This window comes from Microplitis mediator, chromosome 1 (genome assembly GCF_029852145.1).
Source record: "Microplitis mediator isolate UGA2020A chromosome 1, iyMicMedi2.1, whole genome shotgun sequence".
Taxonomy (NCBI): Eukaryota; Metazoa; Arthropoda; class Insecta; order Hymenoptera; family Braconidae; genus Microplitis; species Microplitis mediator.
The window spans coordinates 13078838-13106826 of record NC_079969.1 but is presented as its reverse complement, the minus strand read 5'-3'; the positions used below and the strand labels follow the sequence as shown (position 1 = coordinate 13106826).

Genomic DNA, 27989 nt, shown 5'->3' with positions numbered 1-27989 from the left:
ATGAACGAGTTCGTAAATCATCAGTAATATATTACTATAATAATATGCAACGAGACAAGGTCTTTAAAATAAAATTTTTTTCTTTCATTTATAAACATTATTTGTTCGTAGTTTATAATAAGTCTTCCATTTCTTGCATAAATTGCATGTATGCATCATCTTTCGTTTTAGGTTGAGGTGGTTTAATGAACTGAGTTTCAAAGTTCTTTTCTGGCAATCTTGTAATGCTATTTGGTTTTCTCCGATCATCGCGTTTAACTCGTAATGATGTAGGAAGAAATCTTGTCACATCTGCTGCCAAATTTCTTATTTGTGGTTTTGCTTCAATGGTCGTTGTATTTTTGCCATCTTTATCTTGACGATTAATTAATTGTGGTGCTGCTGATAAAACATTTGGTGTTTTTTGTGGTACATTAATGTTATTAGATCCTTGTACTTGAGAATTAGATGAGTTCGGTAAACATGATAAATTTGATAGCTGCATTTGTGGTGGAGGTGGCATACGCGGTAAGTTTTGTAGTCCTGACCTTAACATTCGAGGCATGCCCGGAGGTGGCCCTAAAAGATTTAGCAAATAAATAAATGGAGTCATCAGAGTAGAGCTTTGAATTACTTTTAAAACTCAAAACCTTCACAATCACGATGAAAGTTAAAATAAACTATAAATTAAAAAAATGTATTCAAAGTATGTTTTTTTTTTTTTTTCACAGAGTTTAATTAACTCATTTCATTAGAAAAACATGAAAGGAAGGCGCTGTAAAAGTGAATTTTTTTTTTTTTTTTCGGAAATTCAAATGTTCATAATTTCGGAACTAATCTAAATATGTCCAGATGCGAACTGGATCCCTTGCGGTTTTCACAATACTGTTTGAATTACGTAATAATAAAGTATAAATATAGTAGAAGGTAAGTAGATTTACCGTATTTGTACAGCGTATTTGTGAATTCTATTAACGGTATTTGCACTGTGATTTTATTGTTTATGCGGTGTTCCTACGACGTTTGTACAGTTATCCTACTAAATGTATACAGTGTTTCTACGAATTTTAGATGATTGACAAACTATTAGATTGCGAAACAAAAATAGAAAACTTCAATTACATCCTGTATGTGATCTAATGGATTAGGAGCATCACTTACAATTAGGCGGATCGATTAATGTTTTTTATTGATGAAAAAAATCTGATGACTGCTGGACTCGATCCCGGGTCCTACCAATTCTAAGTCTCAGCTACTATTCACTGCGCTGACCCACGTACATTATCGCGTAAAAATAGATAGTATGTTTATTAAGATACCAAAGGAAAACTGAAGAAATTATAAACCCGCGATGTCATGATTGAATATTATAAGTATTCTTGGTCAAATATATTATTTAACCTTATTCGAAAATTACATTATAGATTTCTTAAGATTTAACTATATGATTTGTGTTGAAATAAAATAGTAATTTACAGTTCTACAAAAGATTACATAAAGTATAATATAATTTTATGAAATTATTTTTTCACGAGATATATTAGTTCTAGAAAATCGTCACCATAGTTATATTGTACAAAGACGGTATAAATATAATACTAACATAATAAAAACGCAGTTTATAATCACAGCATAAACGCGTCTAAAATAATTCACAAATATACTGTTTATAGCTTGTAGATATACTGATGTTATCTCGTAATAATACCGTTGTGTCAAAACCACGAGAGATTATGGCGATTTTTTTTTTTTTTTTTTTTTTTTTTTTTAATAAAATCGACTCTTATGGGACTAACAAGAATGATAAAAATGAATTTTTACACTGCGTTATTACTAATAAAAAAATTTTTTTCCCATAAGAAGGAGCGGCAGAATAAGAATATTTATGAATACGTTAGAAAGGTTAATGCTAAGACTCATCGGAGTCGACAACGAAAATAAATTATATAATTACTAGCGTAATATTTTGCGCGCAAGCGCGCGCGTGTCGTTTTTCATATATTTGTTTTAATGTATATTTTCGTGTTGTTTGTATATATTTTTTTGCTTTCGACCAATCAAGTAATCGGAAAAAAGGCTTCATACATCTCATGCCTTTTTTATTTAAGGATTAATTACAAAATATCCATCAAAGCAAGCGAATACTGGCATACCTGGAGGTAATCGAAGACCAATTCGAGGGGGAGGAGGTGGTGGCATTCGTAGATGCATTGGTGGTGGCGGTGGTCTGTAGAGAAGAGGTGGAGGTGGCATTCCCATTGATGGTATACTGTGCTGTTGTTGTAAATGAACGGGAGGATGTTGTTGATTCGCAGTAGCTGGCATATCCGTAGATTCGGAAAATTCAACATTTTTAGCATCAGATTGCATGATTTTATTTTTCAACTGAACATCAGATTGTGATTCAAGTAAACTTAATCTGGCGTTCAAATCTTGGGCTCGCTCTGTTTCTCTTTTTTTATGTACGACCTCCATTTCCCGCATAAACTGATCGATATCTTGTCCTGCCATAGCTAACATTTTCTGTTGAAGACTCGTAGGTTTTACTTTTTGCATTTCTTTATATTTTTCTTTATCATAATTTTTATCCTTATGATCTTTTTCCTGTTTCTCAATCTCCTTATCATCTGCAAATCGTATCGTGCGGGATTTTTGTCCACCATCTTTGGACTAAAAAAAATATCAGTAAATAAATTTGTGTGCTTTGCTACTTTGTAGAAGTATAGTATTGTATAATTTTATATTACCTTGTCGCACAAATCTTCGTCTTCAATTGAAAGATCTGGTGATGGAAAAGGCGGAACCCCTGGTGGATCTTTGTTAGCAATTAGTGATGGAACATTTGAAATGTTCGAATAAATGCTGCTTTTCTTCAGAATACTTGGAGGTATGGGTATGTTAATTAACGGATGGTGTTGAGGCAAATAATGAGGATGCATAGAATAAATGTGAGTAGGAGGTTGAGGCATATCTGGCAATGGAATTTGCGACGTCAATGATCCTGAAATATTTATATATTAAAACAAAGACTTTATGAGCTGTATTAATTTATTAAATTTAACTACCTGGAAAATTTCGAGGAATGTCACTGTTTGTTGAAGGTAGCGGAATTTCATCAATTTGTACTTGCTGTGCATGTTTTACTGCTTCAAAGTAAGTAACTAAATCTACACGACGCCTTTCATATTGAATTAATTGTTCTTTGAGTTCTATCCACTTTTCTTGGTCATCTTTAGCCTGTAATGAAAGATATTTATTGTGTAATTCTAATAACCGTCGATATTTTATTTTAAACTAAAGTTATCATTACGTAGAATATTACAAATATAATACTTACATACATTTTAAGTACGCGATCTAGAGTTTCTTTCAATTTTTTACGTTTATCTTTTAAAACTTTCTCATTTAATGGAGGTGGCTGTAGAACGTTGTATTCTATAATCAATATATGAAATAACAAATAAAGTAGAATAATTGGTTATAGAATAATATATAGAGGGGAGGAAGGGACGGAACGGGCAGGGGGGGGGGCAAAATGGGGTACCCCCAAAATTTTATAAAAAAGGTTTGTTTTTTTAAACATTTCAAAATCAGTAGTGAAACGCGTTTTTTGTTAATAAAAATAGGCACACAGGGTTTTTTCCGGTAGCAATTTGTATTGGTTCGAACAACCACAGAATTTCGAAGCGTTTCAATTTTTTTGAGCTCCTGTTCCTCTAAAGCTCTTGTGCTATATCTGTTACAAAGCAGGCAATCAAAGCACACCCACATGTACACAGACACACACGGAGCTCGAAAACAAAATCATGAATAGATTTTCGAGCTCGAAATAAGTCGTTCACACATTGGTTTTTTCGAGCACTTCGAGCATAATTTAGACATTATAACTCTCAAAATAATTAACTTTTGTTGAAATAAAAAAAAGTATGGAACAGTTCAAATATGGTAATGTTGTCAACTTCATTTTTTTTTTTTTCATTAATAGTGAATTTGTTTAATCAAAAGTAAAAAATAAAATTATTGGATGTCGGCTACTTTCTATACTAACAAATTTTTTCATTACCCATTTGGTCTATTTTTTCCATTTCTTCAATAATTTGTGTCGGATCTTTTCCTTTCAACACAGCAGCTCTGACTAATTGCCTTTGTTTTTTATTCTTCTTCAACTCTTTTTTTCGTGCTTCTTTACCTATTTAACAAAATTTATTTTTTATTTTAAAAATGATTAGACAAAGTAATTGGAAAAAATTTTTTATGGATTATATCAACTAAAAACTTACGAGCTTGATCAGTAGGATTCATATATTTTCCACTTTTTGTTGTATTTATAGATCGCCGGCCCATTTTTACAATTTATATAAACAATTCGATTTGTTCTGTCAAAGGTAAATTTGGTCGTAAACAATTTAGTCCCACGATCTGCGACTATTAGGTTAACCAGTGTATTTTTTTGTAAAGAGATTAAATTGTGTAGTTTATAGACGGAGTGCAATCTCCAGATGTCAGTACTTACATCAATAGCCACTTTGACTGCCACTGCCCTGATAGCCACACTTTAAAAATACCCTAATAGCAGTTTGCTTTAGCAAAAATTTACTTACAAAAGTTTCCTTGAACTTTTCGTCAAATTTCCGTCAACTTCGGACTTTTCCGTTTTTAACGAAAATTTGTGTACAATAACTTGCTACTCAATTTGACGTAAATTTACTACCCGAATTAGAATGCAAATTACTTCAAAAATTGACTAGAAAAAATTTTTCGTCAATTTTCAGACAAATTTGATGTCAATTTATTGTTAATTTGACTTGAAAAATTGTAAAGCATTTTTTTACCCTCAAATTGTAGACATATTCATGTATAAATTTGCTTACCTTCTGAAATGGTAAGAATGAACATTACCGACTTTTTTTTCTAGTAATAATCCTAATAGCCAAGTTGGCGAGAAACTGCCCTGATAGCCACCTTAACCGTAAATTAACTACAAGCTACAGCCGTATTCTGAAGACAACTGAAGTAAAGTGTTGGAGAGCAACTAGTTACCAGTTACTTTTAAGTTGACAGTAAATTGTCTATAACTTGAATTCAATTTGACTACAAGTGTTACTGTCAGAAAATGACGTTAAGTTGATTAAAAGTTTCACTTGAAATTGATGGCTAGTTTTTCTGTCAAATTACACTCAGATGACGGCCGTAGGTTTGCATCAACTTGCACGCAAGTATTATCCAGCCGAGGCTCACCAGAAACTTGTCATTAAGTTAGCCGAAAATGTTTCACTGCAGAACTTGCTAAGCAATTACCCTGATAGCCACACTCTAAATATAAGTGCTGCAAAATTGTTCATTGCACTTATATTGTCAAAGCGCACTGTTCATAAGATATTGGTAAAAAAAAACTTTGTGAGCTTAATGAAGTACAAATTTTTTTTTAATGTAATATGTTCAACTGCAAATAAAGCAGACTCGTATATATAAATAAAATAATGATAGCGAATAACAAAATCTACAACAATAGAAATACAGCATTAGAATAATTATACTGGTGTTTCATAATAAACACAAAAGTCAATCGTATTTAATGATTAAATATAGAATAACTATAAAGATATTGTACCCAAGTATACAGGAAAATAGAATATACATAATATGAGTAATAAGTAAAGTCGTAGAATGGATATATAAGGAATGTAGATTCGTGAGCTTATATCTCTTATTTTTTATTAGTAGAAATACGCCGTTCCTACGCATTATCAATACAAACCGAAAATTACCGACGGATCCCGACGGCAACTTATTATCTAGGAGGACTATAGTATTAATTCCGAAAAGTATTTTTTTAAAATTCGCTTCATTTTTATATGAAGATAATAATGATTTTGTTATAACGTTGTGTTTAATCAAAATTTGTAACAATGGCGGCACGCATCACAGCTTCTGCTACAGTTCGAGCTGTTAAAGAAAATAAAAGTTTGCCAGCTCGTGCAGCTCTCGTGCTTGTAAGACTTTCTTGTTTTTGTTTGTAGATTTACAATAATGATAGTTATGTCAAAATTTTCAGTTTTTTAAGATAACAACGTAATTGTTCAAATAATTTTATCAAAATCAATTTGAAATTTTTGTTTTTCTTTAGACTCAAAAAGCTGTTGAAAAAATTAGAAAAATTTTATATAACAAAACAGATTGTGTAAGTATTTTTATTAATAACCTAACATACTTCCATGTCTTATGATGGCTATGATCATCAATAGTTTTATAAATATTAATTTTTAAATAATTTCTGCGCCTGTACCAGCCCCGATTAAAAAACGTGATTAGAAAAGATTAAAAAAAAAGTTTGAATGTTTTTTAATGTTTCTGAATTCTCTTTAAAATTAAAAAGTATTAGTGATATTGACAAGTATTTGGAAGTATTCCAAAGAATCGAGTAACATAAAAGGTCTTAACTAATATAAAATTCAATTTAAATAAATAGTACTTTACATAATAAACAAGTTGAATATTTTTAGATAAGGTCACAAGCACAAAATAATTATTTGGAGATATATTTTTTGTTAGGTTATTTATTTATTTATTTATTAGAAAAGAACGCCAATCGGCAGTGTACATAAAAATTATATTATAAAAAATTTTGTTTGATTGCAACATTAGAATTATATTACTTATATATATGGTATATTGCACTATATATAACTTGCTGGTGATATAGTATTTAGTTGACCAAATTTGAAAAGAAAAATAACGGAAAAAGGATTATAATATGTGTAATGAGATTATTAAACATATTGAACATATTGAACACGGAGCGTCCATGAATGCTAGCTATTTAATATAAATCTCGTGACATCAGAATTGAAACTTGACAACGATCTTGCGAAAAAGTCGATGTTTGGTGTGAATTCGTTGACCAAGTTGGATATCCTGTTCCTTGGCCCGTGGTAAATGTAATTTTTGGTTGTTTTAATTGTGTTTAACAGTCTACTCGTACGGAGTCCTGGTCTTGGCTCGATGAACTCGAATTATGTGATATTGAGTTGGAATAAACTAAAATTACTAATTAAAAAAGGAATTTGATATTTAATATAAATACAACACAACTTTTTTTTAGACATAAACAATTTAAATTATATTTTAAAATATTTGTATAAATATTCACGTAAACAGATGAATTATCAGCAATATTGAAAATCATGATTGAATTTGAGAGTCAATAACTGCGACATACCTATAAAATTGAGTCTAGTTATTGACACTTACATTTTAATATTATTATTATTCGTTTATTTCTAATGTATAGATTACATTTTTTTCTTCGCTTAAAATCTAGGGTAATTAAATTCTTTGTATTATATTATATTATATAATCTAAACGACTTTTATTTTGAATGTTCTGCTTTTATACTTTGGTTTATCAAATATTACATGTCATTTTCATCACCTCTAATAATCACAAATACAACCCTCCTGCTTTCTTGGCACCAGAACTTCGGTTATTCCACGTAGTTGCCCTATTTGTTAACTTGCTTCTCAAAAGTTCTCAGATATGAGCATATTTTTTTATCCGGTTCATTTCTGAGTGTTTGTGTTAAGAGCATGTACAGGTCTGCTTCCACCGCTTGTCCTTTCCATGCCTCCACATAGTTTCTTGGCTTATCTTTGACTACTTGTGCTAGTTCTCTGCATTCAAATATGTGCTCCAGAGTTTCATCTTCATTTTTATATAGCCTGCATGACCAATCATCATAGCCTTTCTTTCCTGCCCTGCCTATGTTCCCATATCTTGCTCTGCACCACACTATCTTCATCCAAGTGGGGACTTACATATTAATAATAAAATATTATTTAGTATGATACACTAATATTTTAAACTAAATTACAGTTAATTGTTAACCTATCCATGTATTTTTATTATGGTTTTATAGTTACATGGTGATAAGATAACATATTCAATTTTACGGCTTCAAAATTTTTTTTTGTGAAGATATTTTATTTTTGTTATTGCTATTAATTAGGTACAAGATGAGTTTTTTAAAATCAAAATCAATTTTTTTTATCTATTCGAGTCAATTTTTTTTTTTTAATTTAAAATAAAGTTGAAAGATCCAGAAACTGGGACAGTGTCAATAACTGAGCCCTTCTTACTTTCGAATCATTCTAAATCGTTCCACAGACCGAAATTCCACAATTATTTATATATAAAGGTCTGATCAGATCTAATTATATATAGACTCATAGATAATTATATATAATCATTTATACTCATATATAATCAAATAAAATCATTTTTCATCAGGTAGTGATTAAAAGTTATTCAAAAGTATTCAAAAATTTTTCGAATTCAATTATTGTTAAGTGATTGAAATCTATTTAAAAAAAATTATATTTTCGAATCGTCCCAAGTCTTTTAATAACTAGAAAATTCGACTATTTTTAGTGAATAGAAATTATTGTGAAGTATTCAGAAAATTGAACAACTTGAAATCTCCCCAAATTATTGAATAACGGGTAATTTGGAACTTTTCAAAAGGATTTAAAAGTTATTAGAATTCAAAGTTTATGGAAAAATCAAAAAGTAGTAAAAATATTTTTGTTTAATCTTTCCAAATCGCTGTTTTTAATCAGAGCAGTATTTTATTTTTTTATTGAAAATTATATTATTTTGTTTAAATATTTAAGTTAATATTTTGACTTTTCAGATTGGTTTGAAAATAAGCGTTCGTCAAAGAGGCTGTAACGGGCTAAGCTATGTCCTAGATTATGCAACTGAAAAGAGTAAATTAGATGAAGAAGTTGTTCAAGATGGAGTCAGAGTTATTATTGATAGGAAAGCCCAACTTTCTTTATTAGGAACAGAAATGGATTACATAGAAGGAAAATTAAGTTCTGAGTTTATATTTAATAATCCAAATATTAAAGGAACTTGTGGCTGTGGAGAAAGTTTTTCTGTGTAGTGAAGTTTTATTCTTTTTTTTTTAGTATTGTATCTATATCAATAGATCGTTAATTTGGAGTATGATAAACATCAAAGTATATGTTATTGTTTCAACTTAACTAATGTATAGATATCAAAAATATGCAAGTGTCGATAATAGTAGAAAATTTTTAATTTATTATCTATGCATATTGATGTAAATTTAGATAGATCTAATTATTACAAGTCTGAGATATTTAAATTTTGAGAAGGGTGAATTATAAGGTTATTCATAGTCTTATTCCTCAATTTAAATACGTTATAAAATGGTATCTGAAAAGTAATCACGTCATCTATGGTAGAATTGAATGAATTAGTTCGTCTCCAAGAAAAACTGTTTTAAAATTCTCATTTACTCTACGAGTGCAACAAAGATAGTCCCGTTTGTTTCCTGAGTGTGAGAAAGAGGTTCGATGGCGTTTTACCTTAAATTCAAATTTTCTCTGTACAATCAGCGGCGGGTATTCATACCGTACCCGGTTACAAGCGTGCCTTTTACTTCTCTACTTTTAGTACTCTACCAACATACAACTCTCTTAAATAGATTTCTATGCGAAAATATCAATACTAAATATATTTATGTTGCAAAATAATTCTATGTAAAATTATCTCTATGTAAACTTATTCTATTAAGTATAAATATATGTGAAAATAATTCATGTCCAAAATATCTCTATATTATATATCTCTATGAAAATTAAGTCTCTACAAAATTTACTATAATATGACAGAATTAGGTGTTAACATATTTATATTATGGAATTTCTCCATAACTATACAACTCTCCTTAATATTTCTCTATTCTGCATATCTCTATGACACAGCAATTCTATGAAAAAATTTTTCTATGTTGACCAAAGTCAGTTTCAACATTTCTCTCATAAAAAAAAAAACTAAGTTTTACGAATGATTTTGTGTCTTACCACCAGCAATCGCCTGGCGCTACCATAAAATTCCAACAACAATACAATAATAATGATAAAGATTTAAGTAATTATAATTTTTTCTTTTTAAATGTCATTAAATTTGAAATTATAATAAAATACTGACATAGTCAGGATTCAAATTTAATGACATTTAAAAAGAAAAAATTATAATTACTTAAATCATTATCATTATTATTGTATTGTTATTGGAATTTTATGGTAGCGCCACGCGATTGCTGGTGGTAAGACACAAAATCATTCGTAAAACTTAGTTTTTTAAATGTAAATTTTGGAGAGACTTAATTTTCATAGAGACATATAATATAGAGATATTTTGGACATGAATTATTTTCACATATATTTATACTTAATAGAATAAGTTTACATAGAGATAATTTTACATAGAATTATTTTGCAACATAAATATATTTAGTATTGATATTTTCGCATAGAAATCTATTTAAGCGAGTTGTATGTTGGTAGAGTACTAAAAGTAGAGAAGTAAAAGGCACGCTTGTAACCGGGTACGGTATGAATACCCGCCGCTGATTGTAAGATAGCAGTAGTTTGTGACGGACTCTTTCCTAATAGCACAGTTTGCTTTAGCAAAAGTTTACTTTACAAAAGTGTTCTTGAATTTTTCGTCGAAATTCCGTCAACTTCGGACTTTTCCGTTTTTTACGACAATTTGTATGCAACTTCCTCTACAATTTGACGTGAATTTACTACCCAAATTAGAATGCAAATTCACATGAAAAGTTGACTAGACAAAAGTTGTCGTCAATTTTCAGGCAAATTTTATGTCAATTTATTGTTAATTTGACTTGAAAAATTGTGAAGTATCCCTGATAGCCACCCTAACCGTAAGATATCTACAATCTACTGCTATATTCTTAAGGTAACTTAAAGGAAAGTGTTGGAGAGCAAGCAGTTACCTTTAAGTTGCCAGTAAATTATTTGTCAACTTGAATTCAATTTGACTACAAGTGTTACTGTCAGACAATGATGTTAAGTTGATTGAAAGTTTCACTCCAAATTGACGGCAAGTCTTTCTGTCAAGTTACATTCAAGCTACTGCCTTATTCTGAAGCCAACTTAAGGGTCGGCAGTACTAAACGAATTTTCGAATTTTACTTTTCTAATTATGTTTTGAATAATTACGTCACTCGAATGATGAAAATCTTCCGAAAAAGTTTGTCTTTCACATTTTTTCGGAAGTTATCAAAATTTCTGTAATAACAATTGATTAATAAATTAAAAGAAAAGTAAAATTCAAAAATTCGTTTTGTACGGCCCAGCCTTAAGGCTGGGCCGCACCTAACGAAGTCCTGAATTTAAGAATTCTAATTACTCTTTGAATATTTATGGGACTCTGATGATGATAATCTTCCGAGGAAGTTCGTCTTCGGTTTTTAGTCGGGAGCTAATAAAATTGCTGTTATGATAATTATTTAATAAATAATTAGAATTCTTAAATTCAGGACTTCGTTAGGTGCAGCTCAGCCTTAAGTTGGTTGAAAGTTTCACTTCAACCCTGATAGCCACCTGAACTGCAAGTTAACTTCAAGTGACTGCCGTATTTCTGAAGCCAACTTAAAGGGAAGTATTGTTACATTCTGGCTTCTCAACATATGAGACAGAATATTTTTAAATTTACCAGGTTGACGTCGTTAGGGTGTCGATAGACCCCAGGTGCGTCAGCTGTTGACCTTCTTTTATTTTATGCAAAAAAAAGTTTATTGACTTACCATGATGACGATTATGGGCCCCATCATTTGCCTCAAGTAATCCCTTTGATGCCTCCGTTGAACGCGAACAAGACGAGCCCCGAAACTCGGTTCCTTCGTAGGGAAAAGCAATTTTAATTGGTCGATCAAACCACCAGAGCTCGAAGGCTCAACAACACAAGAGCTTGAAAGCCCAACAACACACGAGCTCGACGGCGTAACAACACACGAGCTCGAAAGCTCAACAACACAAGAGCCTGAAAGCTCAACAATAACTTCCAGCGACTTAATTTTCGGACGACCTTCAGTAAAGTCCGCGATGACACCTCGAATCTCGCAACCGAGCTGTACCGCACATCCTGACCTCCTGCGTCATCGGCCTCGAAGCATGAATTTCGGAAGTTAGGAAGGAAGTGCTTGGGCTGCCAGTGTCGGCGCCCAAAGCAGGTGAGAATATTGGGCTGCCGGGGACGGCGCCCAGTATGAGGTGTGTATTAATATTGGGCTGCCAGTGACGGCGCCCAAAGTTAAAAAGGAAAATGTATTTTGAAGAAATACGGATAGATATATATATTTTGCCTTAAAGTCCGAGTGACAGGATCAAGCCAGCGGATTTGTATAGAGTTCTTAGCTCTACTAGATCTTGTGATCGACTGCCTTGTAAACGACTGACTTGATTCTGTCGCTCCTTGGTATTATACATTTTCAAAAATATTAACGTTGCATCTCAGGTTTTCTATGAGAGAATCGTCGTGGCCCGGATCTCATGCATCGTCATCTGTTTAGACTATCCGCGAGCCACGGCGACTCTTATCGCAAAAGATTTCCGTTACATTGTTGGCGGTGAATAAAAATAATATCGCCAAAAAAGTAACGATTTATTAATTATGATTATAAGAAGTGTCAAACCGTTTATTCGCCCACTGTGGCGAATAAATAATTCGAGACTTCAAAAAAAAAATTTCTAAAAATTTTTATTTAAATTTAATTAAAGCCAGAACGTAACAGTATTATCCACCCAAACTTGTCAGAAACTTTCTCTTTAAGTTAGCCGAAAATGTTTCACTGCAGAACTTGCTGAGTAAGGTGTGGCTATTAGGGATTTTTCCCGTCAAATTGTAGACATTTTTATGTATAAATTTGCTTACCTTCTGAAATGATAGAAAGAACATTGTCGACTTTTTTTTATCGTAAAAAGTTACCCTGATAGCCAAGTTGGCTGCAAAAGTTGGCATTTTCATAAGTTGACGGCAACTTTCCGAGAAATTTGTCGACAACTTTCAGCTCGTGTAACTGTTGCCGACAACTTGTCTACAAGTTGCTCAGAAACTTGGTGACAGGTTGCGGCAGTAGATTGTCGCCAAGTTACTGAGCAACTTGTAGTCAACAGTTAAGCAAGCTGAAAGTTGTCGACAACTTGCCGTCAAGTTGGTCGCAACTCATGTACACCAACTTTCTGATCAGAAACTCTCCTGATAGCCACTCTCAATATAATTACTCAGAAAGTTCTGCAGTATAACATTTACGGCTAAATTAACGACAAGTTTCTGGCAAGCCTCGGCTGGATAATACTTGCGTGAAAACTGATGCAAATCAACTGCCGTCATCTGAATGTAATTTGACAGAACATCTTACCGTCAATTTGAAGTGAAACTTCCAATCAACTTAACGTCATTGTCTAACAGTAACATTTGTAGTCAAATTGAATTCAAGTTAACAGACAATTTACTGTCAACTTAAAGGTAACTGCTTGTTCTCCAACACTTTCCTTTAGTTACCTTTCAAATACGGCAGTAGCTTGTAGTTAACTTACGGTTAAGGTGGCTGTCAGGGAAATTGAAGAAAAATTAACCGTATATTTTTCTTTTCAACTTCTGCTGTCAAATCGTTGGCTAATTCGAGTAGCAGATTTCAGGTAATTTCAACATCAAATTACTGTTAATTTCAAGCTAAAGTGGCTATCAGGGTTATTGTAATAACCATGGGCCATGAAACCGTTTTGTGACGGTCAAAAGTGAGTAAAATTACTTGTCATGTGACGAACTTGACTCTTGACGACAAAATGTGAGTACACCTTAAAGTACATTTGCAGTGGTGTGTCAGAGTGGGTCGCTACCAGTCATACGTTTACTAAAATCGCCGTCAGGGCATTCTTGCGGTGCCCAAGTCGGCGACGGTTGGGTTTGTGCTCATTTACATTTAGAAAACGAAAAAATTTTAAGAACACCACAACAACATCATTAACCAATGAATTTTTCAATTAAATAACATAAATTATTCAATACTTAACAACTTTTAATCATTAAATTGTGATATCCACTTATTTTATACTCAAAATATAAAGGTAAGGACAATCATACTTCATGTTGTTATGTTACGAAAACTTTCCTAAAGTTGTACAACAATTATTACTAATAACTTGAAAATCCGACAATATACGAAATTTTTTTCCAGTGTTGTGCTCTAAATAATTATCTTAGTCAAAAAACGAATCACTTCTCTTTATATTGTTGTTAACAAATTTGTTAAATAATTAAAATAGATGTCATGATCAAGTAGAAACGTAAAAACTTAACGTTATTTTTCCCGCGTTTTTTTTCTAATCATTTTTTTCCATAATATTGAAGTTAATTCATGCATTTTTTACAATAATATTTAAAGTAATGCTACGATTTTGAATAATACTTCGTTATTCAAGTTTTAAAATTGACATACCTAAATGATAAATAATTTTGTCAGTTTATTGATAGTACAGTTTTGTAACTCGCATCTAACCTCTTTTTTTCAGTCGATTAACTTGAAATTTTTGTTTTTCCAATTATTTTTGCTGGCTGTGGATATTAATACTCAATTGATTACACAGAATAAAAGGATTTCCAGACGTAAAAAAGTTTTACTATCCCCGAGAAATTTTTTACTTGCATCAAAAAATTTTTTTGCATTATGAATTGAAAGAAAAAATTTCCTTGAGGCGAAAAAAAAATTTTCGGGGCAAGAAAAATTTTGTTAAGCCAAGATATTTTTTCTAGTCCTAAGAAAGATTTTTTCTTCATTTCCTAATACAAAATATTTCTTCTGCCACGAAATATTTTTATTCTGTGTACGGAAAAAGTCATAATCGACTTGTTCTCACGAATAATCATAAATTCAATCTTTGCAGTTATGCCTACATAGCCGCTGCTGTGTACCGTCATAAATTGGATAAAAAATTCTGGTTATTTTAACACTGAGTATATTATAATATAATTTTGATAGTAAGGATAAATTCATTGCTTTTGATATTTTATTACATTATTTATCAGTTGTTTTTAATTTCTTGATTGAGTATTTCACACAAACATACTTTGTATTTATAAAAAATTTTTACGTCAACTTGAATACCCTGGTTGAAAAAAGCGATTTGAAAAAATTAAAAAGAGAAAATTCAATATTTTTGAATTGTTCCATAAATATTAAATCCTTCCAATTTTTTTTAACATTAAATCATTTTGAAAAGTTTCAAATCACTGTTATTCAATAATTAGGAAAAATTTTAATCTATTCAATTTTCTATATACTTCACTATATGTTTTAAACACTCGAATTTTCTGATTGTTGAAAGACTTAGGACGATTCGACAGTATACACTTTTTTAAAATACTTTTTAATCACTTAATAATTGAACTCCATTTTATACGGAGATTCAGAAGAATTAAAAAAAAATATTACAATTTTCAAATACCCTAATAGCACAGTTTGCCCTAGCAAAAGTTTACTTACAAAAGTTTTCTTGAATTTTTCAACTTCGGACCTTTCCGTTTTTGACGACAATTTACATACAACTTGCTATACAATTTTATGTAAATTTACTACCTGAATTATAATGCAAATTCACTTCAAAAGTTAACTAGGAAAAATTTTTCGTCAATTTCCAGGCAAATTTTTCCATCAATTTATTATTAATTTGACTTGAAAAATTGTAAAGTATTTTTTTTACTGTCTGTTAAATTGTCTGCAAATTCAGGCAGCAAATTTCAGGCAATTTCAATGTCAAATTACTGTCAATTTCAAGCTAATGTGGCTATTAGGGTACTTTCAAACTTCTTTCAATCGCTAAAAATACTGAAGTTTCGATTCATGGAGAGATTTCGAAAAATTTCAAAAATACTCAATTTTTTTGAATACTTCCAAATAGTTTTCAATGACTAAAAAAAATTTTTAATCACTTTAACTTTTCTCAAACAGGGTAGTGTTTATTTTTTTATTTCTTTACTTTTATAATGAAATTTATTCAGTTGTCACCTGCTATCATTTTACGAATAAATTTCTTTCTTATCACTAATGTAAGAATTTATTTTAACTTTTATTTATTAAATTAAAATAAATAATTTTCAGTGCTGATTCTATTGTAGAGAAGATAAAAAATGGCACCATCGAAAGTGATAAATAATCAAAATAAACCTGTTACTGTGGGTATCAAAGTAAAAAAAGGTATTACTACAAGAAACCAAAAAGCAACAGATCAGCTCAACATCAAACCACACATGCCTGTTAAAGATTTAAGGGTTAAACGAAAAGCAGATGCATCACCTCTCAAAGACAAAATAACTAAAAGATCAGCTCTAGGCAATATTACTAATGTAAATATACTATTTATTTTAAATCGAGTTACTTTTTTTAATTAAAGTATTATGTTTAGGCTATTGGGAAATCATTGGGTGTTCAATTACCGGAAACTAAAAGAGTAGTAAAGAAATCACAAGTAAAACCTATCTCTTCTGTGTACACACTTAGAAATAACGAAAAAACGACAGTAAAATCCAATAATGTAACGAGTTCAAAATTAAAACCTGCCGGCAAAGCCACAAAAATAACAAAAAAAGTTGAAGAAAAGAAAAACGTATCGCAAAAAAGTTCCAGTCAAAAACCAAGTGACGTAGATAAATCTGATGAAAGTTCTCTTTATGTTAGCGCACTTGAGGACTTATCCCACGAAAGTGGAAAAAAAATCAGAATAATTAACGAAAAAGTAAGTGGTAATTTTAACTACAAAGATGTAAAATATAAAATTTTTTTAAAGTCAAAGTAATTACAGATCGAAGAAGAAGAAGCCACAGCAGCTCAAAAAGTTGTCAAGTCTAAAAAAAATTCAATTAATGCTCAAACTTTACCACTTGCTGAACATTTAGATAAGACACCAATTCGAAAATTACCTGCTGGTGTTTTATGGGATTTTGATGCTGAAAATTGGCGCGATCCTTACCAAGTATCCCATTATGCAATGGAAATATTTGAGTATCTCAAAAGCCGAGAAAATAAGTTCTCTATTGATGATTACATGGAAAAACAAGTATGTCTTTCACGGTGGATGAGATCTTTATTAGTTGATTGGATGGTTGAAGTTCAAGAATCATTTGAATTAAATCATGAAACTTTGTATTTAGCTGTTAAATTAGTCGATTTATACTTAACTAAAGTCACTGTGGGAAAAGAGACTCTACAGCTCTTAGGAGCTGCTAGTTTATTTATAGCTAGTAAATTTGACGTGAGTAAAGCATTTTATTGATATCATAAACCTATGCCATCATTAGGATAGAGGTACCGTTTTTGGCCACTCTAGGGCCAGTTTTAGACACCTGAAAAATTTAAATAAAATAATTTCTAAAAGATGCAATGACACAATTAATTTTTTAAATGGCTTCAAAGATTCTTTTATTCCAATAATAAAATGAAAATTTTATTTTATACTTTTTTATTAATTAAAATAAAGTACCAAATGTCCAAAAATAGAGCAGTGGCCACAAATAGTACTTCTACCCTACATATATTTTCTTCAACATTACAAATTCCTCCATTAATATTATTAATTTAATGATTGAATATATTTTTATAACTCAATTTGTAGGAAAGAATTCCTCCGATGGTTGAGGATTTTCTATACATATGTGACGGTGCTTACAGCCAACGTGAGCTCATTAGAATGGAAATGAATGTCCTAAAGATCGTTGATTTTGACTTGGGGATCCCCTTGTCTTACCGATTTCTCCGACGTTATGCAAGGGTATTTATTATTATTTTTAATTGAAAGCTTTAAAAAATCAGTCCGCTTGATTTATTTTTTTCTTTTGAAACGAATGTTTCTTATTACCCTTGTTAAGAATAAATTAATTGAAAGTAAAATTTAAAAACTCGTGGACAGCTATAACTGTTTTTTAAAGGGAGTTTTGAAACCTTAGATTTTTAACGTATCTAAAATATAAATATTTATTACTATTTAATTAATTGTCTTGTTTTAGTGCATAAAGGTATCAATGCCAACTTTAACACTCGCTCGTTACATTTTGGAGTATTCATTGATGGATTATGCAACGATAACTTTTAGTGATAGTAAAATAGCCGCTGCTGCTCTTTTCCTTGCTCTTCAAATGAAAGATCTTGGTGGATGGACTCCAACTTTAGAATATTATACTGGGTATAAAGTTGATGATATTAAAAATATAGTCAATGTACTAAATCAAGGCCTTCATCGAAAATACAAGGATGCTTTAGCTACTGTTCGCAATAAATACAGTCATAAGTAAGTGTATGCATGTTCAATTGAAATTCTTATTTAAAACAATTTTTCTTTTCACTGACATTTAACAAAAACACTTTCCCTGATAGTCACACTTTCTTTTCGAAAACTTGCTGTTCAGTATTTTCGGTCAGGTTAACGTCAAGTTCTGCTGTTTCAAGTTTTTACTGTAACATGAGTACAAAATAAATTACAAGTTGACATAAATCTATAGCTGTAATATGAATGCGAGTTGAATCAAAAAGTTGCCTTCAAGTTGAGAAAAAAAACTTGAAAAGCGAAAGTTCATATCAATCTGACAAAAAGTTGTGAGAAAAAACTTTAATGAGCAAAATTTTACTTCCAAATTGACTACGAGTTATCGTCCACTGTTTGCACCATCAAGTTTTTCCAGTCAACTTGACATCTCATTGCGGTGGTAGATTTTGTCAACGCCATCAAAATGGCTATCAGGAAAAATAACTCATAAACTTATTTGTCAAGGGCATGCTCCGGCAGTGCCCCACCACTTTTTAAAAGTATGTAATAATAATAACAGAAAATAACAGATACCGTTTTTTGTATGGATTCTCAAACGACTTTAGAGACAGCGTGCAAAGCTAATTATTTTTCAAATTAATTTTTCTCAAAAACTATTATACACGGAAAGAATTTTGGTATGAATATTGCCATGTCGTTTATTCTAAAAATTACTCTAAATCTAGTAATCTTGGGCCATTACAACTTTTTACTTTTGAATTAAGAAATTTTACTCTTTCAGTGAGTAAAAGTCAATCGGATTAATTTTTACTCACAATTACGAGTAAAAATTACCCCTAGCGGCTGTCTAAATAAATTCTTTCTAATTCAATTTTTACTCGTAGGTTATGATAAAAAGTTGATGATTCATTTTATAAAATTTATATTGAATTAAAATAAACATTACAATTAATAGGTTGAAGTTTCTTTAAACAATCTAAAACCATCTAATTTCATTAGAATATGACTTGAAATAAATATTTTGAAAACGAAAAAAAAAAATTACTCGTATTGTGTTGAAGAAGAAAAGATACAATTTGTTTTTTTTAAATTTGAAATAAATATTAAGTTATAGAGAGATAAAGAGATCGTCTTTTTTTCTAAGCATACGTTTGTGTGCGTAACACGTAAGTTCCCGCGAGCAAAATAAAAGACATTTAATCGAAGCCGATATTAACCGAAGATTAACGAAGACTACTGAATTATTACTCTGTAGTTTAGAGTAAAAAATACTTGAATAGATTCGAAATTTTATTCGAAGTACAAGTAATTTTTCATCATAACATCAATAAGTTTAAAGAAATGCTGTATTGGGGAGTAAAAATTAATACACGTAAAATACAAATTAGTAGATTCAGATAATATATTCACATTAACTGATCAAGTATGAGATCCCAACAGAGTATAAAATCACAGGATTATACCACTTTATCTGCTGTTAGGAAATTACTCACTAGTAGAGTAAAATATAGTCTAGGAATATTAATATTTCAACGAAAAATATTAAAAGTTTTGAAATAAAAAATACTAATTTTTTGGAATGGCCCAGGATTACTCGAAATTGCAGAGTAATTTTCATCAACAAATTGTTTCCGTGTGGATAAAAACAGCCTCAACACCAATCTTTCCAGAATTTTTTGTAGAATATTATAGAATTTTTTCCCTTTTTTGCATGATTATTGACGGTCTAAAAAAATCGAAAATAATTTTGATGATTTCTTTTTTTTTTTTTTTTTTTTTTTTTTCAATTTCTTATATATTTACAACAACAAAAAAATGATGAATATTCCTTACCGCTTGTACTATTATCGAAAACAAAGCGGATTAAAGTCAAAAAGGCGCTTTTTGAGTAATATAAGAAAATACGAATAACGGTTGACCCTGTCGGCCATCCCTGGAACTGTCCACTAATTTCAAGCTCAGAGTTGTCGAAAAAATACCCATTAGTAAGCTCCCCGAGCTCAAAAATATGAGTTTTCTTCATTTTTAAGTTCTTCAGACTAAAACTATAACCTCCTGAGCTTTTGAAAATTTTTAATTTTCTCAGTGAGAAGTTGATAAAAATCTCTTTTTACTAGTTACCTAAATCGCGTTACAAATGCCATAAGGAAGCATCAGCCTATTATACACCTTTATGGCACCCGGGTGCCATAAGGGCGTACCAACAAATTTTTTCGGGAATCGACGTAGTAATGCCTAAAACGGGCAGAAATGCAAAAAATAATTTTGGTACGCCCTTATGGCACCCAGGGTACCTACCGGGAGCCATAAGGGCGTACAAAAAAAATTTTTTTCGGGAAACAACGTATTTTTACTTGAAACGCGTAGAAATGACGAAAAAAAATTTTCTTTAAATTTGAAATTCTTTTTGTACGCCCTTATGGCTCCCGGTAGGTACCCTGGGTGCCATAAGGGCGTACCAAAATTTTTTTTTGCATTTCTGCCCGTTTCAGGCATAACCACGTCGATTCCCGGAAAAATTTTTTTATACGCCCTTATGCCTTTTTATGGGTATTTTTTTCGGGATACGCCCTTATGGCATCAGTAACGCGAAATAATAAAACTAATTATTTTAGATAGTAAACAAGACATTTAGAATAACATTTTATTATTCAATCGTCATCATCACTATTTTATTTTTGATTTTTTTAAAAGTTATTTTTATAGAAATAAGATTAAGCTACAAGTATAAAAGAGATTTTTATCGACTTCTCACTGAGAAAATTTTCAAAAGTTTAGAAAATTATTTTTTTAGTCTGAAGTGCTTAGAAATGAAGAAATCTCATATTTTTTAGCTCGGGGAGCTTACCAATGGGTATATTTTTGGCCACTTTGAGCTTGAAAATAGCGGACAGTTCCAGGGATAACCGACAGGGTCAACCGTTATTTGTATGTTTTTTATTACTCAAAAAGCGCCTTTTTGATTTTAATCCGCTTTGTTTTTGGTAAAAGTACATACTCTGAAGAATATCCATAATTTTTTGGGTTGGTGTAAATATTTTAGAAATTGAAAAAAAAAAAAAAAAAGATCAAAGTTATTTTCGTTTTTTTTACACCGTCCGAAATCATGCAAAAAAGTAAAAAAATTCTATAATATTCTTCGAAAAATTCTGGAAAGATTGGCGTTGAGGCCATGTTTTCATCTCTGATAGTTTTTGAGAAATAGTATATTACTCTACAAGGGCAGAAAGTTGGAGATTCCTGCACTGTGCGTCATGATGCCCGAGGCGAAGCCGAGTTCAGACGCACAGTTCAGGGCTCTCCAACTTTCTGTCCGTGTAGTGTATACTGTTTTTCTTTATACCCGGACGAAAGTACGTTGACAAATCAAAGATGTATAAATTATATAACAAAGTTTTAGCAAGTATTGATGCCTGCCCCGACATTTGCGGCACGAGCGAAGCGAGTGCTGCTGGTCGGGGGGCAGGCATCAAATATATCTACAAAAAAAATGATCATTACACATTGTTAAAAGAAATAATTATAATTATGATCCTTTCGGTAACAGACAATTAACAATTTTCGGATTTTAGTTTTTTTTTTTAAATCCATTACAAAAAAATAAAAACTAAAAATATGCACTTAGTAGAAAATTTAAAAAAACTGTAGGCATAATTTTTTAAATAATTTTTTAATTTATAATTGATCGTTTAAAAAAAAATCAAAAAATTAGTAGACATCGGCTGACTTCAGTATCATAAATAATTTCTAATTTTTTTCTAATTACTAAATTTATTAAAAATAATTTTTTGTGTTTTTATTAATCTTTAGTAAATTTTACTTTTCCAAAAACACAGACATTTAAAATTTCAAATTAATTTTAGACAAGTTTTGATATTATAAATATGAGCGAGAGTGTCAGCAAATCTCCTCGAAGTGACGGTAGTATACGTATAACCGGGTGCCAGTGTGCACGAAAAACTCTTTCGTCCCGCTGTTACTTTCTTTCCGCCCGCTGTTATAGATGGCGCGCGAGTAATCCCAGCACAGCAGAAATGTTAGACTTTCTGCCGTAAACTCGAGGCCGAAAGTACGTACTTTCGTCCGGGTATGAAGAAAAATTAATTTGGAAAATAACATGGTGGCCACATTTCTGAAAAATCTGGAAAAGTCAGTGAACTTCGTGACAAAGCTGGAAAAATTTTGACTTTCCTTTTTTTTTGACTGAAAAATCCGATAAATTTTTTTTTTGTCAAAACTGTTCAAAAAGTGGCACGGCGCGAATCCGATTTTAATACTATTTTGAAGAAAAATTAGTATATAGTGATTCCAATAGTGAAAAAATTAAGCAGTTAGAATTAAAAAGGCTGTTAGAAAAAAAAATCTTAGTCGAAACCAATCGTCAAGATCTTCAAGCGATTAACATGCATATTAAAAAGTTAAAAAACCAAAAACATTAAAAGTATACATAAGAATTGAACTAATAAGTTTCACTATATTTATTATTTGTGTACTTCCTTAATATTTTTTTAATATTCTTTGAAACGTTCTTATTTATTTTTTTTTTATAAATAAATTCAGGACAAATTCACTAATTTTCTGTTAGTTTTTTACAAGTTTCTGACTGTTAGTTTTTTTTATTAGAATCACGAACGCGACTTGAAACACATATTTCTCATTGCTCGTAATGTTAATGATACGAACTTTGATTATAAATATTTCGAATTAGAGATGGTCAATCGACTTGAAATTTTAATGGTTATTGTATCTTAATACCCTTAATAAGTATAAAAAATTTTAGAATTTTCTGACACTATGCCCATCACCCGACAACTACCTTAACTGTATTATTCTAATAAATGGAAAATTTTTTTGCAGGATATTCTTCGAAGTTGCTAAAATACCATTAAAAGATACCTTGGACTTATAGTGAATCGTTAAACTATTAATAATAATTTTAAAACTTTTTAGTTATTTAAGAAATTGCGTTCGGCAGTTTGTATGATCAATTATCTATTAATTTTTATAAAGTATTGCATTATTTAAAAAAAAAGTCTGAATCAACACCTAAAGCTATTCGAAAAATTTTAAATACGAAAATTAGAAACATGCCAAATTATACAACTTACGATGGTAATTTTAAAAAATGAAAAAAAAAAAACAACATTTTGATAAAAAATTGTTTTTGATATTCACACAATTGTAGGACATTTAAATTTATAGTTATTTTCGCTGTTTATAATAAATATATATTTTTTTTCTATTAAAGTAATTGTAAAAAATTTCATTTTTATCATTTTATTTATTTTACGGAAAAATTTAGTAAATTACTGTTTCACTCTAAATGAAATAAAATATCTATTTTGTATGATAATTAAATAAATATGTGTTGTAAAAAAAGTATTAATAATGCAGGTTTTCAATGAATTTAAATTAATCAAAGCACCGATGGAAACTTTTTTTTATAAAAAAAATATTTAATAATTTAAATGCTTCAACTGATATTTAGCGATGTAAATACAGTCTATTTATTACAGAGACTCAGTTCTGATTATATTAATCGTTTATTTTGTTTTTAATACGTTATAATTACTAATAGATTAATTGTAATAAGGTCCAATCTTATTGTAAGCATTTTTTTTTCAATATCTATTTACATTTGCGTAAATTACATCAATATTTTTGTGAATACTGTCACATTGATAGATAACATGTACCAGGAATTCCATCATTAGCTTCATTTATCAAAATAAAATTATGTAATAGTACCTTTTTATGAATTTAAAATAAAATCATTTTACAATAAAACTATCTTTCATTCTGTGATAATAAAAAATTCGAATTTTATAAAAAGACAACCGAGTATAGAAAGATTGTACTGTTGCATACTGGAAAATTCCTTATATTAATTTTAATTATTCAAGCTCCAGGTTTGGCCTCGTTAGAGTGTCTATAGACTCCCGATGGGCCCTGGTCGTCAATTATTCGATTAATTATTAATTCATTTAATTTTCGCGATTTAATTTATTTTCGTTGCTGGTTCCAACTCTATATTTTTAATATAGCAGGTAAATAGTAGGAAAATCGGTAGGAAACCTGAACTGCTATTGAGCGCTCAGGGTTATAGAACAGGGTGGAATTGCTGATAAGCGCTCGCCCCCGGGTGGTAATCGTGTTATGGACAGGCCATGGCGCAGGTGAAAATATTGGGGGTGCCAATCGGCACCCCACAATAAGGTTTAATTAATTGAGAATTGATTGTGATGTATTAATTACTCATGAAGAGCAGAGGTTCGAGCTCCATGAGCTCTCTCGAAGGACTGACTATTTTGTCATTATAAAAATATAATAAAGCCAACAGAGTTGACAAAATGTTGACGCTGCATCTCAGGTTCCCTGTGAGAGAATCGTCGTGGCCCGAGTCTCATGCATCGTCATCTGTTTTGGCTACCCGCGAGCCACGGCGACTCTCTTACTCTCTAAATATGAATTAGTGATTTTTCACTAATTTCAAGTGAACATTTACTAATTGTCAATGCTACAATCGTACCACGCAGAATTAGTGAATATTCACTAAATGAATATGTAAATATTAGAATTCTCTGATTTGATGAATGAATACACGGAGAGAAAAATATCGCCAGAATGACTATCCAATGTATCCTCAAATGACGTATCGTCAGAATAACGATTCATATACCTCATTTAGAAATACTCTCATATTAATTTAATAATCTATAGTATCGTTAAAATAAAAATACGTATTTGGGTTAGGATAAGTTTTCGTTTATTTAATTTAAAAATACGACGAATAGCCTTTGTAACGATATGTAGTTTCGTTGATATAGGTATCTGTATCGCCAGCGTAAGGATCCGTATAGCTAAATTGGCTATACGTATCATCGTTCTCGGTTGCCGGATGCCTAAATACAGAGTCTGCGCAATAGTCATGTCAGCGATTCATAAAATGCCTAAAATAAGGATACGGATCGTCATTTTGACGATCCACTGTGAGGATACTCTGTATAGCTGAATTGGCTATAGGGCGTATCGTTAAGTAAGATCACTATACAACGTATAGCCAGAATAGCGATACGTATACTTAATCTGGCGATATTTTTTTCTCCGTGTATGAGAATCCATTAAATTGAAAAGTGAATATGGGAATCCACTGATTTCATTGGTGAAAAAAAAAATTGTATTGCGAAAAAAAATATAAGACACTGGTAATTAGATCCGAAATGTGATTAATGAATTAGAATCATTACTTAGAGGAAGTATACATGATTTTGATTGATGAAAAAATCCCGGTGACTGCTAGGCTCGAACCTGCATCCTTCCGATTCAAAGTCTTTCATGCTATCCACTGCGCTGACCTATGCATGTGATCGCGTAAGTGTAAATAGTATATTCGTTATGATACCAAATAATAACTGATGAAGAAATAAAAAATCCGTGATGTTATGATTGACGTACTCTTCATATAAATATATTATTGTTCTGTACTTCTATTTTTTTTTATTTTGAAAGTTTTTTATTAAAATTTTTAAAAATAGCACCACAATTATTAATTATATTTATATCTAGTAAAATATTTAATTATTTGCTAGTTAAAGTTACTAGTCAAATTGTGAAATTCATCAATTAAGAAGTGAATAACAGTTTCACTTGTAGAAATTATGAAAATATCGCTAGTTCAGTAGTGAAAATCACTAATTTGCTAGTGAAAATTATAGACTATAATTTATAGTACTAAATTTATTAGTGAGAATTCGCTAATTTGTTATTTAAATACACTGATTATGAAGTGAATACTACTTCACTAACGTAATTAATGAAATTTCCACTAATTCATGTTTAGAGAGTACAAAAAAGTGCTGATGCATTATGTACGTCAAACCAACTGGGAAAAAGTTAAACTTTTCGTTGACATTTAAAGCCCTGTAACTTTTTTCTCATTCATTTGACGTATATATGATATCAGATACTTTTTGTAGGAAATTAAATTTCCTACCAGAGTGTGCTCGTCAAAAGTAAAAAAAATATTTTTTGATAGAACAAAAATGAAAAATAATAAAAAAAAATTTAACACTGAGGAAACTAAATTTTTGTTGATCTTTGAAGCCCCGTAACTTTTTCCCAGTTGGTTTGACGTACATAATGCATCAGCACTTTTTTGTAGAGAATTTAATTTTCTAAAAAATTATGCTAGGCGGAATTAAAAAAAAAATTTTTTCATAGTCTAAATAACGAAAAACTAACATAAAAAATTTTCGCGGGTATTTTAAATGGGAAAGGGGACCTCCCTCTGTGATAGCTCAATTTTAAAGATATCTGGTTGAAATTTGGTGAGGATTTTTTGAATAATATAAAGTAACTTTTGAGCCCATAAGACGTTAAAAAAAAAAAACATTTTTTTTTTGGGACACCCTCATACTTATATATTTATACATAAATGTACGAGCAATACTGTTAATCACGTACTACTAAAATCTCGGATCAATAAACTGACTTTGAGTAAACACGTTTAGAAACGAAAATATACACACGTAATAAAATTTGCATTGATGGAAACTAACACAATTCATAAAAAATTCGGGATTTATAAATTCATTAAAATTGCCAGAAACGGCGCAAGCAAATATTTAGAAACTTCAATATGAAAACTTAAATATTAAGCTTGAAGATTTCTCATGGAATTGGTAGAGAATAATGATTAATTAATAAACAAATAGGTAAATAACACGGTTATAATTTATATTTATTTATCATTATAATAAATTTGAATACGAGAGAGGTTAAACAGGTATATCCCTGCTTAAAAAATCCGATAGATTCTTATAGCTGTATATATAAGGCCCTATACTTAACTATAGCACTTCTCATAGAACTCATTCATTCTTATAAAATTTTTATAGGAATTTATGAGAATCTATTGGATTCTATGAGATTTTCTAAACAGGGATGACATCGGTATTGGCAGGGAGCGCGACGAAAACGACATCTGATGGCCACAAAAAATCATGCTCGAGAATTATAAAAGATATATAAAATCAGTGTAAAAAATAAAAATTCGTTATAAAATCAAAATATCAAAATTTATAATGATATAAATAAAAAAGTGTAATTGTATTTTTGATAGAGAAAATTAAATTGAATATATTTCGATAAAAAAATTAAGTATAAAAAATTTTAATAAATAATAAACACTATTATTTTAGAATAGAATAAGGTTAACCGATAAAATCAAAACAAATAATATATGACAACTACAATGATAATGGTTTAAAAAATAGTAGAATAGTCAATTGAGTTTTTTAACAAAATTGAAGAAAATAATTTTATTTTAATTCATGATAATTTGCTTGTAAATCGTAACTAAAAAAACATAATGTTTTTTTAACCTTCCGTTCCACGCGCTTTCTCTAGTGTCTCACTCATATTCACGCCAACTCTATTAGCTTAAGTAGTGTTGTACAGGGAATCACCGTATAGCGCGAGTAACGAAGGGTTAAAAAATAATTTTTAGGCAATGATAAAAATAATTATCCAAACCGGATTTGAATCAATAAATTATAAAATATTGTTTTAACCTCAAACGATGAGCAAAGGCAAACATTAACGACACAATAACTATTATGAACTATTTTTAAACTTAATTTTCACGTATTTATATTCAAAGAGAGCATGATTTAACGAAATTGTATCCACAGCGAGCGCTGCGATCGTTTCAGTTGTCCGCACCATATACTAGGCTCTCTGCCAATAGAGACACAGTTGACTCGCGCCGCCACGTTCACATATTCATATATATCTATATATATTGAGACAATGTGAATTGTCTTCGTCACTCTCAGCCTTGCGGTTCCCGCTTTGATCCG

The 27989-nt window shown here is 30.5% G+C and overlaps 3 protein-coding genes across 7 annotated transcripts; 2 read left to right on the top strand and 1 right to left on the bottom strand.

The window, feature by feature from the left end:
* Positions 1-9: 9 nt before the first annotated feature.
* On the bottom strand, positions 10-4473 carry LOC130678337 (WW domain-binding protein 11-like). Its single transcript, XM_057485525.1, has 7 exons — positions 4260-4473; positions 4043-4168; positions 3317-3414; positions 3045-3216; positions 2727-2980; positions 2133-2649; positions 10-558 (listed from the first exon to the last, which is right to left on the bottom strand). Exons 1-7 carry the CDS (start codon positions 4321-4323, stop codon positions 113-115), a joined length of 1677 nt encoding a protein of 558 aa, XP_057341508.1. The 5' UTR covers positions 4324-4473; the 3' UTR covers positions 10-112.
* Positions 4474-5527: 1054 nt separating this feature from the next.
* Positions 5528-9072, top strand: LOC130678339 (iron-sulfur cluster assembly 1 homolog, mitochondrial). Of its 2 annotated transcripts, XM_057485528.1 has the most exons (3): positions 5610-5972; positions 6107-6160; positions 8670-9072. In XM_057485528.1, exons 1-3 carry the CDS (start codon positions 5889-5891, stop codon positions 8922-8924), a joined length of 393 nt encoding a protein of 130 aa, XP_057341511.1. In that variant the 5' UTR covers positions 5610-5888; the 3' UTR covers positions 8925-9072. The 2 variants fall into 2 exon arrangements, with proteins under 2 accessions (XP_057341512.1, XP_057341511.1); XM_057485529.1 differs by lacking the exon at positions 6107-6160 and having other exon boundaries at positions 5528-5972.
* A 4362-nt stretch (positions 9073-13434) lies between these two features.
* Positions 13435-23350, top strand: LOC130678335 (G2/mitotic-specific cyclin-B3). 4 transcript variants are annotated; one of them, XM_057485523.1, is made up of 8 exons: positions 13435-13941; positions 14758-14811; positions 15972-16216; positions 16276-16605; positions 16672-17121; positions 17482-17637; positions 17873-18153; positions 18240-18568. In XM_057485523.1, exons 3-8 carry the CDS (start codon positions 16001-16003, stop codon positions 18337-18339), a joined length of 1533 nt encoding a protein of 510 aa, XP_057341506.1. In that variant the 5' UTR covers positions 13435-13941; positions 14758-14811; positions 15972-16000; the 3' UTR covers positions 18340-18568. The 4 variants fall into 4 exon arrangements, with proteins under 4 accessions (XP_057341506.1, XP_057341505.1, XP_057341504.1 ...); XM_057485522.1 differs by having other exon boundaries at positions 14758-14851; XM_057485521.1 differs by lacking the exon at positions 14758-14811 and having other exon boundaries at positions 13438-13941; positions 18240-18561.
* Positions 23351-27989: the final 4639 nt, after the last annotated feature.

Excerpts from the sequence above, each read along its gene's own strand:
- LOC130678337 (XM_057485525.1), bottom strand. The coding sequence starts at position 4,323 with ATGGGCCGGCGATCTATAAATACAACAAAAAGTGGAAAATATATGAAT. Across the intron at positions 2,981-3,044 it reads CATTCCTCGAAATTTTCCAG|GATCATTGACGTCGCAAATT; the intron begins GTAGTTAAATTT and ends TAAATATTTCAG. Across the intron at positions 559-2,132 it reads TGGTCTTCGATTACCTCCAG|GGCCACCTCCGGGCATGCCT; the intron begins GTATGCCAGTAT and ends TAAATCTTTTAG.
- LOC130678339 (XM_057485528.1), top strand. The coding sequence starts at position 5,889 with ATGGCGGCACGCATCACAGCTTCTGCTACAGTTCGAGCTGTTAAAGAA. Across the intron at positions 5,973-6,106 it reads CTCGTGCAGCTCTCGTGCTT|ACTCAAAAAGCTGTTGAAAA; the intron begins GTAAGACTTTCT and ends GTTTTTCTTTAG. Across the intron at positions 6,161-8,669 it reads TATATAACAAAACAGATTGT|ATTGGTTTGAAAATAAGCGT; the intron begins GTAAGTATTTTT and ends TTGACTTTTCAG.
- LOC130678335 (XM_057485523.1), top strand. The coding sequence starts at position 16,001 with ATGGCACCATCGAAAGTGATAAATAATCAAAATAAACCTGTTACTGTG. Across the intron at positions 16,217-16,275 it reads CTCTAGGCAATATTACTAAT|GCTATTGGGAAATCATTGGG; the intron begins GTAAATATACTA and ends TATTATGTTTAG. Across the intron at positions 16,606-16,671 it reads TCAGAATAATTAACGAAAAA|ATCGAAGAAGAAGAAGCCAC; the intron begins GTAAGTGGTAAT and ends AAGTAATTACAG.